Source organism: Miniopterus schreibersii (assembly GCF_964146895.1).
Source record: "Miniopterus schreibersii genome assembly, chromosome: 14".
Taxonomy (NCBI): domain Eukaryota; kingdom Metazoa; phylum Chordata; class Mammalia; order Chiroptera; family Miniopteridae; genus Miniopterus; species Miniopterus schreibersii.
This window is the reverse complement of record NC_138114.1, coordinates 40,871,581-40,886,769: the sequence shown is the minus strand read 5'-3', so window position 1 is coordinate 40,886,769 and position 15,189 is coordinate 40,871,581. Positions and strand designations below refer to the sequence as shown.

Here is a 15,189-nt window from a genome sequence, read left to right as displayed (position 1 = left end):
AAGCAATAATAACTCTAACTCCATTACCCTACAAGGGCCTCTGTGAATATCTTCATGTGTCACTTCCAGCCTTTTATGTGGAGGCATAATATTGTTAACAGTATTACGACCCAACTTTATACAGTGTTGTAATATGCTTCTCTTTTTTCTTTTAAGCCTGTTTCCTTTTTTCTGCATTATGCTTTTAAGTGACAACATAAATAATGTTAATTGCTTCCATGTATTATGCTACACTAGGGGCATTAAATATATTACTAGTAGATATTACTATTGCTCCATTTCATAGATGAAGTAGTAACCAAGTCTTGGAGATGTTTAGTTTTGACCCTGGGGCCCAACAGGTCCCCCACAGCCAAACTGAGATTTGAATTCAAGCAACCTGTCTCAAGCTTCTGAGACAGCAGTTGTCCAGCCGTCTTCACTGAACATTCTATCTTGAGCCATTTCAGGTTACCAAAGGGCTTTACCTCCTGCAGAGGGGCTGTGTCTATCTACCCCTAACTTTCCGGGGACTCAGCTAGGCTTGCACCACCCCCTGCAGGGAGCATTCCTGAAATGCAGGTGCTAGAGACAAAGGAGTCACTGAAAGAGCCAACCAATTATGACTCCACAGGGGGCCAGAGATGAGCAAACTAGCCTGAAGGTGAATTATTCTAGCTTAATGCCTGTATAGAATAGCCCCTTTCTACTAAAAAGCATTTCCTGCAATACTCCAAGTTGAGATACAGACCCATGGAAGCTAAAGAAATCTGCCTTAAATCAAGCAGCAGCTCAACAGGAGATGCATTCACCCTTCCTCCAAGAACAAACCTCTCCCAGTATGATCCCTCTATCTGGGCTAGGGCACAGGCTCCAGTTAAGGCAATTAATTCCCCAAGGCCTCTGGATATCTCACAGATTTAAAGATGGCCACCTCTGAACACAGGTAGTTATTCAGAAGTGGGAAATAGTCTCTAGGTCAGGGGTTGGCAGATTCTTTCACTAAAAGGCCAGATATCAAATATTTTAGGCTTTGAGGGCCATATAGTCTGTCATAACTACTCAAGGCTACTGTTGTAGCACAAAAGAAGCCACAGATAACATGTAATGTGCATGGCTATGTCCAACAAAGTGTTATTTACAAAAACATCAAGATTTGGTCTGCAGGCTGTACTTTGTCAACCTCTGCTCTTAGGGTTGAAGTCTTCCCTAAAAACACCCAGATTTAGATACTGGCTAGACTCTAATTTACATGCAAACCACTTAGGGCATAAGCTCACTTCTGAGGGGTTGAGCTGTTCTTTTTCAGTGGAGTAGGAACACGATCTTTCAACTATTAACCTAAAATCTTGGGAGAGTGCAGAGAAATCAGGGATTGTTCTGCTTTATAGATGTGGTCAGTATTACTAACAGATGAAAGGAAAAATATTTTACAGATCCATAGCAACCAATAAAGAAGATAAATCAGGCTGAGGGAAAGAGAATGTCAAGAAAATCAAAAAGAGTATGAGGAAGAAAAATGATATTAATATACTCAGGCAGCTCCATTTGGCTTCAGTTAGCTGACTGGAGGAGCAATGGGCAGCTTATCCAAACCAGGAAACGAGAGAACTCGACAGCTCTCATTGGAATGATGGAGCATCTCCTTTTAGAAAACTTTACTTGAGGCAAAGATATTAAGATCACATACACTTGGGACTAGAGAAAAAAGCCAGGTAAGCTGCTGATGAGAAGCTGCACTGCAGCCCAGCTGTAACTCACACCTCGGGATATGCCCTCAGCTCCTTACTCAGTCTCTCTGACTTCCCTCGCTCACCTGCTGAGCAGGGATGAGGAAGCGGACCCATCCCACCCCCTGGATTTGGAAAGAGAAGCCGGTGGTGGTACGCTGTTGGAGGTATGGGGAGGCTAACGCCTCCAAGAGAGAAGAGGGGTCCCTCTCTAGACTAGAGAGCCTCAGGGGAGGCAGGTTGGGGGCAGAACTGTACAGAGTTATGGCCCCAAGGATCAGAATGACAAGAGAAAAATCTATGACTCTGATGGCTATGCTCCAAGTGCTTCAACAGCTCCAGCATCTTCTGGGGAAGAGCCAATCTTAAAATGCACACAGGAAAGTCTCAACAGCTCAAATCCAAGTACATCTTAATATACATATTTCTTTAAAGGTTTTACACTCCCCAATCTGGTCATTTCACCTTCCTCCTTAAAATGTTTTCACAGCTCTCCACTGCCCTCAGATTCAAGTCCAGACTCTTCATCAGGACTCTGAGTGCAAGTGCAAGGCCCAGCACTTTCCCATGCCTGCTAGGCCTCCAGCTTTCCCGGAGCTCTTTCCTCTACCTCACCTCTCTCCAGCCACATGAGCCTTCTGCCAGTTCCTCATATTCCTCAAGCTCTTTCCCTCCTCAGGGGCCTCCACATGCTGTTCCCTCTGCCAAAAACATTCTTCTCTTTGCTTTCAGTCCTGTCCTTGCTCAACTCTACAATCCAAAAACAAGTCCACCACCTTATGCTTCTGGCACACCCTGATCTTTCCTTCTCAGTGATCTATGGAATCAAATATGTATTTGCCTGTGTTTTCAGTGTCTCTCTCCACTGCCTAGGGCAGGAATCAGGTCTATGTGACAGAGTTCTTGGCATGTAGCAGGCACTTAAATAAAAAATAAAACTAATGCAAAGAGCTCCTTCACACCAAGTTCTCTCTTCATTTAAAATGGATCCTTAGAGGCTCAGAGCATGCAAACCGATGCTGGATAGAGTGTCCGGAGGCTCACTCCTGACACTCGCCAGCTGCAGGCCACCACCTCTCCGAGCCTATTTCCTCATCTGAAAAGTGGCAAGGTTGAGGGTTCAATCCCTGGTCAGGGCACATACAAGAATCAACCAATGAATGCATAAATAAGTGGAACAACAAATCAGTGTTTCTCTCTCTCTCAAAAAAATAAATAATAAATAAATAAATAAAGGCCTCAACAGATAAAAACTGAAATGCATGTGTAATTTCACTTTAAAAAAGGTAGGAGGAGGCAAGACTCAAGAAAACTCCACAATTCATTGAGATCCTTTATATAAAACATGACCTGCTGTCAATATCTGGAAAAGTCTCTGACCTGAGGCAGTAGGCTGTGTCACTCACCACTTTCAACTTCAGAGACAGGCAGCCTGATGGATGGGTTCCTGTGCTAAATCTAAACTGTGCGAGACACTGTACAAGGGCTTCCTGTCTTTCCTGATGCCAAATGTATGCCATTTAACATGAACTGACCATCTCTCAGGCCAAGTAACCTAAGAAAGGAGACCAATTCTCAAGGACTCAGAGAGGACTTTGTTGCCATAATTTTATATAACAATCATTCTGTTTGTTTGTTTGTTGAAAACAATTATAACTTTTACTGAATGATTACAACAGTATTATTATAATAAATAAGCATTCATATGCAGCGGCTATTAATATGTAAAATGTTCATTTCCCTTACCCTAGATATCCTATTTTTGGAAATTTATTCCATAGAAATACTTAGGCAGGAGTGCAAAGACACATATACAAGGATGCTCACTGCAGATTTGTGGTAGGGAAAAACTGGAAATCACCCAAATGCCCCAAACAGGGGACTGGTTAAATAAAGCATAATACATCTTAATAATAAAAAAGTGTATAGTTAGAAAAAACATATTGACATGGGAAGATGTCTAAAAGATATGAAGTAAAAAAAAAAAAAAAAAGCTAGCTGAAAATCAGTATGAAAAGCATGGTCCATTTTTATAAAATATTAATTCTATATAGATAATTGCACTGAAAAGAAAATCTGGAAATAGAAACATTAGCCCTTTCCCAGTGAGGGAATGAATTATGAAGGTTTTTCACTTTTTGTGTCATATAGTTCAATGTTTCAGTTTTTATAGTGAGCAAGTATTTCTTTTATAAATGAGATAAGTAAAAAAATGTAAAATAAAATTTCTGTTCATGTTAGTCTGTCCGTACCACAGAGTTTAATCAGCCACCAGCTCTGATGGCTCAGAATGCTCATGAAGTGCCGCCCATCTCCCTTCTTGGGCCTGAATCACAAATTGAGCTGACTCAGCACATGTCATGAGGTTGCCATTAAACAGCAGCAAGCAAAGCCACTTGAATTTCCAGTGTCAGTTACAAGGTTGGGGGGCCATGTTTCTCCTAAAACTCTAGTGAAATTGCCTTGGAATTTGTGGTTAAGGCCTACCAATGGCAGACTGGAGAGCAGACAGCTTCTCTAGCAGAACTCTAAAGCACAGCTAAGAAATCAAGTCCTGCTGAGTTGGGGAATGGTTTCTTTCTAATGAAACCCAGAGAGTGGGGGCAGGGGAGCAGTCACTGGCAATCTGAGAAGAAAGAATAAACTGATCATAAAATTAAAAGGGAATGGGGAAATAAGAGAAACTGGCTTCAAGGTAGGAAGGAAAGAAGCTGGGTACCTACTGGTAAAGTCACTGATGTATTTACTGCAAAACTTTCCAAATGATTCATGCAGAGGCTGGATTTGGTTCTAAATCTGCTGTAGCAGGTGAAACAATGACAGCCACTCTGTCCTCATGACTGGAACATTCTCTTTCCGCATGACACTTTTGTACTGGCCTAGCTCCTGATCAATATGCAAGGATCCTCTGACTCCAGGTAGGGCTGGGGCTTCTTGGGTGGGAGTAGATACTGTTTTGCCCACCTGGTGATCATTCCCCTCCTTATTAACAGAATCCCAACTATTTTCCTCTGCCTTTTGTTGGCCATGACCTTCAGGGAACCAGGGCCCATCCCCAGCCCTAGGAAATGAATACTGATAGTAAACCAACAAGGCTGTCTCACTTTCCTGACATAATTCTAACCAATGAGATGCAAGGGGAGATCAATGAGGGCAGTTCTGTGGAGTTTTGTGGGTTTTTTTAAATTTTTATTTATTGCTTTGGGGGGGGAGATTTGTTGTTCCACATATTTATACATTCATTGGTTGATTCTTATATGTGCCCTGACTAGGGATCGAACCCATAACCTTGGCATATCAGGATGATGCTCTAACCAACTGAGCTATCTAGCCAGGGCCTCTGTGGAGGTTTTGATTGGTCTTTAAAAGAGACAAAGTACAGTGTCTCTTTTACTGCTGGTAGACTGTCAAGTGTGATCCCAGAATACTATGGATTATGGCAGTCATCTTTGGAATATGAGGGAACCACTTTAAAAAGACAGTTTAAAAAGACAAGCCAAAATGCTGAGGAAGGCAGAGCAGGAAGTTAGAAAGAACTCAGGTCCTTAACAACATTATTGAACAGATGACAACCAACTCTGGAACTGTCCCACCTCCAGATGATTTGCTATGTAAGATAAGTGTCCTTACTGTTAGGCCATTTTAGTCAGGGTATTCTGTTACTTGGGGGTCAAAACCATCTCAGCATATACAAGACAGAACAAAAGATGCCTGCTGTCTATGCAATCTCTAATAATTCAACTTCCAAGCATAACTGCACAGCTGGATTACTGAAGCATTAGATTCCCCTTGGGCCCTGTGAGAGCAACTGATTTTGCCTACCCAGAACCATACCTGTTCTTTTTCTGCCAGTAGTTACCCTTTGCTTGAGAGGACTTCTCTCCTATTCCTTGTGGTTAGAAGTGAGGAGTGGGGGAGAACTTTAAACATGCATCCTGGTGCTCCATCTGGACTGTCACCACCAACCGGGGTGGTCACATGATCCAGGCAGAACTAATCTGAGTCCTTCCCCAGGATTAATGTAGGAATGTTGGAAGAAGAAGCCTTCTGCCTGCTGGGACTACAAAATGAGAGAACCAGAAACTCTGACTGGGGGCGTTCATCCTTCCTGGCACATGGGGAGAGTCAGGCTAAAGTTCATGACCAAGCACATAAGTCAGAGCTCCGAGGACACGGTTTGAACACATAGATCAAGCCATGCCTGAAATCCTGCACATCCCAGTTACCTGAGCCAAAAAAGTCTTATTAAGGTAGTTTGAGTTAGGTTTCTGTCACTTTCTTATAACGAGAAGCGTCTCAACTAAAATAAATACTACCCTGCCCCGCCCCACCTCTTGAACCCTTCACCTTCTCTGGACATCTGTCTTTCCCAGGCCTCTCTCATTCCCACTTCCTTTTCTCTGCAGCCAGCTTCCCACCTCTGAGCAAAGCAACCAAAAGTTATCTGTCTTCTGGCAGGTTGGGCTAAGTTATAGGACCCTTCTGAGTCATTCCTCAGAGCAGCCTTCAAAGGCAGCCTCACAAAGGCCCACAGCTGGGTCTGGGCATCCCACATCCCACCCCCACCCCCAGAGTCTCATGGTCCTCTTTCCCTTGCCTACCACTTCCCTGATGTTATTTCTGAGTCTGGATGATAAAGCTGCAGATGCCTTTTAGATCTGGAAAAGCAGGTCTAAGCATTCCACTTACTTGATAACAATGCTCAGCATGTTCTCACATGCAAAGGGGTAGGGTGCACCACATAAAAAAACTGAGTTGAAGGTGGACAGCACAAATGAGGCAAGACCATCAAACAGAACTACACTGCTAGTTACATATGTAGGTATATCTACGTACACATCAAACATAAAATACATGTTCTGTATAACATCTGTGCAAATCTTGTAGACTATAACCAATCAGGGGGCAGACCAATGCCTACACGTCACAAGGGAGGTTCTGTGCAGCATCAGGGGTGTGCCCTGCTCCGAGAAAACCTGAAACGCCTAAGCCCAGTCTTACAAAACAGTTACAAGGGGCAAATATTCACACTATATAAAGATTCTTCACCTTAGCTGCAACATTAGAGTCACCATAAAAGGGCCACTGGTGAAGAAGAGAAGACAGAACACACATCAGTCACAGAACAGCCACAACTTTTCATTCTGAAAATTTGGAAGGTTAGAAGGACAGTACAATATGCTCTTCACCTAGATCCACCAGCTGTTAACATTTTACCACATTTGCTCTCTCTTCTCTCTCTCTCCACACACAGATACTTTATTTTGCTGAATTGTTAGAAAATTAAGTTGCAGCCCTGGCCAGGCAGCTCAGTTGGTCAGAATATTATTCTAATATGCCAAGGTAGCAGGTTCAATTCCTGGTCAGGGCACATTCAAGGATCAACCAATGAATGCATACATAAGTGGAACAACAGATCGATGTTTCTTTCTCTCCCTAAAATCAATGGATTAAGAAAAAAAAAATTTTTTTTTAAAAGGAAGACTCAAAGGAGCCTAGAAAAGTTTCTTATTTTTTTTTTCAAAGTAAGTTGCAGACATCATGTCATTGTACTTATAAATACTTCAGCTTTTATCTCCTAAGAACAAGGACATTAACCATAATACTGTATGTATCATACCCAAGGAATTTCACAGCTGCACAATACAATTATCTAACACAGTCTATATATTTTTCCAATTGCCCTAAAAATGATCTTATTTTTTCAATTTAGGATCTAATCAAGGATCATAAGTGCATTTAAACTGTCATGTTTCCTTTAATTTAGGACAGCCCCCACCCCTTGCCTTTTTATATCTTTCATAGCACTGACATTTTCTGAAGAGTCTAGACAGTTGTCTTATAAAATGTCCCACAATCTGGATTTGTCTATTTGCTCAGGATTCAATTTGGGTGCAACATTTTTGGAAAAGTGCTACATAGTTGATATTTTATACTTTACACCACAACACACTAAGTAGTACCAAATAATAATTTGTTCCATTATTGGTGTTGCTACATTTGATCATTGCGCTAAAGTGATGTCCGCCCAAATCTTTTCATTGTAATGGGATTATTTTTCTCTCTGTAATAAATAAGTAATCTGTAGAGGGATCTTTTGAGTCCTTGTGAATGAATATCTTGTTTCCCAACCATCTTTTTATCCAATGGTTATAGCATCTGTTGATAACCTGCCTGAATCAACGATCACATTAGTATTACAAAATGGTCACTGGTGATGTTTACGGTGTGGGTGAAATGAACCCTTGCAAATCAAATCCCTTTTTTTTTCACTCACCTACCTTATTATTTCATAACTATAATATCAGAACTATTTCGGAAGTTCATCTGCTGGACTCTGCCTGACAGTGATGCACAACACCCACCTGTCTTCCATTTCTCTGATCTCTATCCACCTGAGCAAGTACATTAAGTAGAAACAAACATATAAATACACTGGATTAAGCAGTGGGCAAGGAGATACCTGTCTATACAAGCAAGAGGTTGCCTAATCTTTAGAGCCCCCTTTCCTATAGCAGATTAAATTCCACACCAAGAAAAATCTATTTTTCCAAAGATAGTTCTATATCAAAGTCAGTTTAGGCCTCCAAAGAATGGAGAGAAGAGACACAAAGTGTTCGGGCAATAGATTCTTGGCACAATTTTAAGAGTCTTCAAACCATACTAGGGTAATAGCAAATCACATACACCAGCTGCTCCAGGCAGCCTGCTTCCCTGACCCTGTGAAGGTTACTTCTTCTTGGTCAACAGTTCTTTAAGCCCAAACACCATCCCCAGACCAGCTGCATTAGAATCTCCTAAGAAATTGTTTAAGAAACAGATGCCATAGTCCCACCTCTGATCAACTGAATCAGAGCCCCGTGGAAGACTTTGGGAATAAGTGTGTTGATAAGCTTCTCAGGGGATCTCATGAGCAGCCAGGTTTGGGACTCTTGCTTAGAGAAGACCCACTGTAGCCTCCACAATGGGACTATCCCATAGTACACACAATGGTAGATGATAGTATCAGTCCCCTTATGTGACAGCTACCCTGCCAACAACTGACTCCTAGGAGTCTGGAATGAGCAGAGGAGTTCAACCCAGAGGCTCTATTGCACCCTAATTTATAACCTACTAGAGGCTGGAAAAAAAAAGTCACTGTTCTTAAGAGAAGCTACCAGATTTATGGTTCTCCAAATTTAGTCTCTACCAGAAGCATCTGGGAATATCACCCCCATCTGAGCCAGTGGTCTCCTATGGGGCCCAGGAATGTATGTTTGCAACAAATCTCTAGGTGCTTCTGATGCAGGGGTTCTAAGGACCACATTTTGAGGGCCCCTGGCCTTGATGCTGCTCTGCCCTTATCTATAAGCAAAGAGCAAAAGACCTGAATAAAGTGTCTGGGCATATATTTGAGGCTACTTACCAAACCCAAGAAGCAAAATCTGAGGTGATATGGGAAATGTTTCTGAGCAATTAGCCACACAGAAACATTCAGATGATATGAAACCCTCCATAAAAGGTACTAAATTTCACTCCAACATTTCATGCCACTGGAGGACTATAGGCAGGCTGAGCCAAGAGTGGGAGACCAAGGTTCCCAGCACAAAGTCCCACCTCAGGTTCCACATTAGCAGTCTCCAAAGGGGCAACAGGAGCATAGGATCATCCCCTGGAAGGCACTTGAATCAAACAATCTTTCTGACTATTAAGGTCCTACCTGATTCCAGCTTCCCCTTCACACAGTGAGAGAGCAAGCTCCTGGCAATTCCTTCTCTCTCTCTGCCTCATCCTCTACTGTTAACCCAATCCTTAGTCAAGATTAACGTGTGCTTGTGGCCCCAGAAACAGAGATGGTTTAGGCCACTGACAGGAGGGAGCAAGGACCATGCTAATTATGGAAAACAGGGCAGACAGAAAAGAGCTGGTCAGTTCCATGCCAAGTCGGCCTTTGGCTCACTGGGATTCAGAAGCACGACTGGCAGGCTGTAACAAGGGCTCAGGGTGTCAGGACAGCAGCACAGACTCTCACTTGCTGCCAGAGGTCATAGTGACATATCCTTCTCCTCCATGGCCCAGCTAGCTTTCCACCCCAAAAGACCAGGCAAAACAAACCATCCTCATGGTACAAATGGGGTACAGTGCTCCCAGGAAAGGTCACTCTGCAGACATCAAAATGCCTGTGAGTTCTCAAAGCCAACCAAACTCATGACAATAAAACCACCACACCAGCCAGTTCTTGGGGCTCTTACCTGACTGGAACACGTATCTGGCCAGGCCCTGCATCAGCTCTGCTGGCCATGTTGGGGGAGCAGACTCCCCTGTTTCTCTCTTCAGACGAAATGTCAACTCAAAGCCAAAACCACTAGGTCCATCTGTTCCTGTAAATCTGAAAGGAATAAAAAGCAAATGTTTTTCGTTCAACTACCTTAGGAAAAAGAAAACGCTGTTTTGAAAGTCTACTTAAAGTTCTCCCTTATTCTTGGCGGCCTTAGCATCCAAACCCTAGAGGAATCCCCCAGGGTGCAAGCCTCGAGGGCAGAAAGGACCTCAACAGCCCATAAGGAACCAGAGCTCTAGCCTTGCCCTCCAGCCAGCTTTAGTACTTGTGTGTGACCTTGGCCCAGCCAATCAAACTCCCCTACCGGCACCCTGAATTATGAGTCCCACATGTTGTGGCTCTGGTAAATTCTTTTCTGTGTGACTGAGAGTCAATACTGAAAACTGTCCTTATTCAAGCTCCATATCCCTTCAGGTTGTTAATAAGCACATACTACGCTTGCTAAGGATGCAAGTCCTGCTGTATGTTCTGTGAGGATGAGGCCCTTTTCCTGCTCCCACCTCCACCCTGGCCCACAAGGGTGCAAGCCTCTGGCCACGCTGGCTGGCCTCCAAACTCAGCATTTGCAGACAGTTCCCAGGGCAGATTCCAAATACTGAGAGGGCCTGTATTTTTCCTGAAAGCCCCTCGTGCATTCATCAATCAGTACATATGATTCCTGAAATCTGGCATCCTGTGTGCACTCCTCAATCACTGGAACCTTGAGGAAGCAAGGTTTGCCCTCCCTTCCCATCCCCAGGTAGCCCAGACAATAAGAGTTACTACCTCTGTAGCCACACTCATTACAGTGATGACAAGGCAAGGAATGCCTGCCTCCTTGTCTGCTAGGAAACGCTCAGGAGCCCCAAATCTCCAGGGTGAAGTCCCTGGAATCGACTTTTGCCAGGGAAAGGATATGGATTAGAAAGCAAGGCCTGGTTGGGAGAGTGACACACCTCCCCAGGTGAGGGGCACATCTGGGAGAGTTCCTGAGAGCTCAGGAGGCCTGCCAGCATGGGAAGGGTTAAAAGCTAAAATATGTTGATGATATAATTTTCAGTAATTATATCTTGTACAAACATGAGCCATAATGATTATACATATGTAAGCTCCTCAGCATACAAATACAAACCATAACCTAAGATGACAGCCCACATCTCCTTGCCAGCCAAGCTACTGGAATAGACAATTGGTCAGAGGGGAGAATTCTGAAGGGATAGTGATGCAGTCAATGCCCAACCCTATAATTTCATGAGGCCTCTTTCCTTCTTCATCGTCATCTTCATCTTCATCATCACCATCACCATCACCAATCCCAAGAGACTAGACAGAAAGATATTCAAAGTCTCAGGAGCTCTGACACCAGTCCTAGCCCTGCTGTGTGCCTGGGTGAACACAGGCTTTCTGCACTTGCTATGGTGGGGAGATCACCTCTCATAGCTAAGTTATCTAAAGGATGAAAAGGAATCCATCCTTAAAGTCACCATGGTCATACCCACTTATATTCAAAGGAGGTGTCCACAGTTTGCATTTCCTCTGAGCACCTAACTATGTGGGGGGGGATCAATTTTGAGGGTACACACCTAGAATTTTGGAGACCATACTAGAAGATGCTTGGCAGCACGCAGTGTAAACTATTTTCTTTCCTTGCTGAACTGCCCTGTTTTGGGGTAATTCCATGCAGGGATGCTGAGGAAATAGCTAAGCAAACTGAGGGTAGAAGAGCTGCCTCCCCAGGGCTGCAGGTATGATAGGAGTGTGAAAACCTGGGGTAATGCAAGACTGACTGGGAGCTAAAACGCTACAAAAGGAGATGGGTCACTAGGTCAAAAGGAAGATTTCAAGCAGCCACCAATTAAAGGCAGCTTTGTAAAATATATTAGACTATTATTCCAGGGCTTTCATCCTGGGCCAAGAAAAATACATGATTTCTAACCACAAAAACTTGAGAAACAGACTAAAAGAAACACGTTCCTCAGGATGCGCAATGGGGGAACCCTTGGATGTAGAGAGAAAAAAATCATACATATCGAAGCAGAACCACCTTTCTGAGGAGCGCTGTGCACACATGCACACGTATGTGTGAGTGTACATGCACACACATGCACATGTGCACCATCTGCCTCCACACAGGGTGCTTTCTAGGCCAGTTCTGTGGTGGGCAGGCCAGCCCTCATCTGGGAGGGGCAGGCCCAGCCAGATGGTCTCCACCTGTGTTTGATTACCACCCACCAGGCTTGCTGGACACAACCTCTAAACTCTGAAACATGAGTTTGGAATGGCCCACCAGCAGGATAAACACACAACCTGGAGCCTGTCAGGTCTCTTTCAAAGCAGACTGCTCAGGCAATAGCCAAGTGACAGGGTCATTTAGTCTTTAAAGTCCCCTGGAGGGGCCTGGCTTGGTCTGGACTTCCTCACATGAGAGCTTCTCCAGCCAAAGCGGTTTTGTCTGACCAGAGATGAAGCCCCTTCTAGGGAGCAGCTGACTCTCACATCTTCTGAGAAAGAAAAACACAAGAGGAAACTGGCATGCATGGCAGAAGGTGGGATCTGGGTTAGAGCAAAGATTTTTTTCTAACACAGAAGGCTGCTAAAATACTGGCTGGTGGAAAAGGGAACCACTGGGATTTCTTCCAACAGGACTTTTTAAAAAAATACATTACAGATTCTCCCCAGTCTGGTAGGGAGGGGGGAGGGGCTCTATTAGTCTTATTGCAGAAGGATGAATGAGATGGCTTCTCAAAATTGTTTCCAGCTCAAGAACTTCTGATCCTACTAATTGAGGTGCCCAGGGGAGAGGCTGGCTTTGTCCCAACAATTTGGTGAGCCTAGGTATGGCTGTGCGGCCTTAAGAATAGCATCAAACCCGCTGACAGGAAGAACACATGCCTTGAGTCCTGGACACAGTTGTCTGACCCCTGGAACCTGCCCAAAGGTCTGTCTCAAAGCGTCTGACTAAGGTTATCACTCGGCCTCCCATAGGCCAAAATGACTGCTAACTTCAGACACAATATGAGTAGAAGGGGTTTTACTGACCTTGGACTCCTCCCAGAACCCTCAAACCAGGCCTGGGGTTCTTCCTGACTGCTACCATGCTTTGAGTGACAGCCATTACAACAGAATTCAGTAAACAATTGCTAAACAAGCATTTGCAAAGATGTTTTATTTCGAACAATTCACAATTACTCAAACTTCATTAGATGTTTTGAAATGGTGTTTAGTAACTACCAAAGCACTATACACTATGTGAAAAACTTTGTAAAATTCTTTTGAAATATGTTTATATGGTAATATTCTGACATAGCTAAGATTTTTAAAAAATTTCCAGCTATATTATATTAATTTTGTACAATCTTAAAAAAAGAAGGAACATGTCCTGGCCAGTGTGGCTCAGTTGGTTGGTGCATCATCCTGTACACTGAAAGGTGGCGGTTCGATCCCAGTCAAGGCACATACTCAGGTTATGGGTTCAATCCCCGGTCAGGGCACATTTGGGAGGCAACTGATCAATGTTTCTCTCTCACACTGATCTCTCTCTCTCTTCCTCTCTCTAAAATCTTTTTTTTTTTTAAAGAATGAGGTGGGAAGCGGGTTGGGGGAGTGGGGGAAAAGGTGAAGGGATTAAAAAGTACAAATTAGCAGTTAAAAATAGTCACAGGGATAAGTTAAGCATGGGAAATATAGTCAATAATATTGTAATAACTATGTATAGTGTCAGGTGGATACCAGACCTATCAGGGGATCATTTCATAAGTAATATAAATGTCTAACCACTATCTGTACACCTGAAACTAATATAACATTGAATGTCAACTATAATTGAAAAATTGTTAAAGAAATTAAGAAACAAGAAAGAAAAAAAAGAAGAATGAATAAGAAAACCCCCACCAGCTAAGACTCTGCACTCTCACAATGAGCTGGGAGTCCGGGGAGGTTGCGGTGCAGGGCATCCACCTTCAAGTTTAACTCTGAGTAGCACATGCTCTTTCCACTACACGCCATCCGACCAGATTCAGGGAAAGCATTTGCCTCACTCAAGTAGATGTCTCCTGAGATCCCTTGCTGGGAGTCAAGGAGCACATTCCCACAGCATTCCTCAAGGTTAAAAAGAGTAGCTCCCAGGACTGATTCAGCTGAGAATCCAGACAAACAAACTTACCTGACTCCCAACACTTAGGGTGGCTTACCTCCATCCCAGTGAGCAAAGAGCTTCCCAGACTGAGACACTAAATTGAACAAAAGCACCAAGCCTAGAGCAGCAGACCCTCTCTCTACAGGGTGGAGAAAACACAACAGTTCACTCTCCCCTACTGGAGACCTAATGTACATTCTTCCCTCTACTCCCAACCACCACCAAAGAACTGAAAGGTCAGACAGTCCCCTGAGGGATTCCAAGCCAGCCTGACACTCTCTAGGAATTCTGGGTCAAGGAAGAGCCTGGTACCTGTGTTTCTTGGCATCATTATGACAGCTGCCACTCTTGGCACTGGTGTAAAGCAACATCTATACAAAGATTTTTTTTAATTTTTTTTAAAGTTATCTTTATTGATTTCAGAGAGAGGAAGGGAGAGGGAGAGAGAGATAGAAACATCAATGATGAGAGAGTCATTGATTGGCTACCACCTGCATGCCCCATACTGGGGGATCAACCCCACAACCTGGGCATGTACCCTGACCAGAAATAGAACCGTGATCTTCTGGATCATAGGTGGATGCTCAACCACTAAGCCATGACAGCTGGGTCAAAGATCTTTTTTAAAATAAAAAAAGACAGGCTAGGCCAATGGCAGCAAGATCAAAGTCTGACTTGGGAAGTGAGGTGCCATCTGCATACAGGTGTACAGCTTGGGGGCTTCCTGCATACCCAAGAGTCAGGCATTCTGCCCAAGGGCCATTTATCCACCCACTATCCTCCAGGACTCTGGGAAGCCATCTGCTCCAGAAGATTAAGATATATGAATGAGGGTAGTGGAAAGAAACAAATCTTTGCAGCATCTCAGTTCCCCAAGGGCTGTACTTTTACATGTTCTGTACATGGGCACATCATGTCACAGCTGAGCAAATACTAAATGGTAATAATATTCCCATTGCCGTCCAAAAAGATAATCAGGCTGAGACATTCAAACACAAGCAAGATAAGACAGTATTAAAAAGCAATGAGTATTCCTTTCAGTCACT

The 15,189-nt window shown here is 43.6% G+C and overlaps 1 protein-coding gene across 2 annotated transcripts in view; it reads right to left on the bottom strand.

Annotated features, from left to right (window-relative positions):
* SUFU (SUFU negative regulator of hedgehog signaling) overlaps positions 1 to 15,189 on the bottom strand; it is an 86,844-nt gene that overhangs the window by 52,971 nt on the left and 18,684 nt on the right. For both annotated transcript variants that reach the window (XM_081158849.1, XM_081158848.1), the window contains exon 3: positions 9,941 to 10,077. In XM_081158849.1, the coding sequence (XP_081014975.1) occupies positions 9,941 to 10,077 (137 nt within the window). The remainder of the gene's footprint in view (positions 1 to 9,940; positions 10,078 to 15,189) is intronic.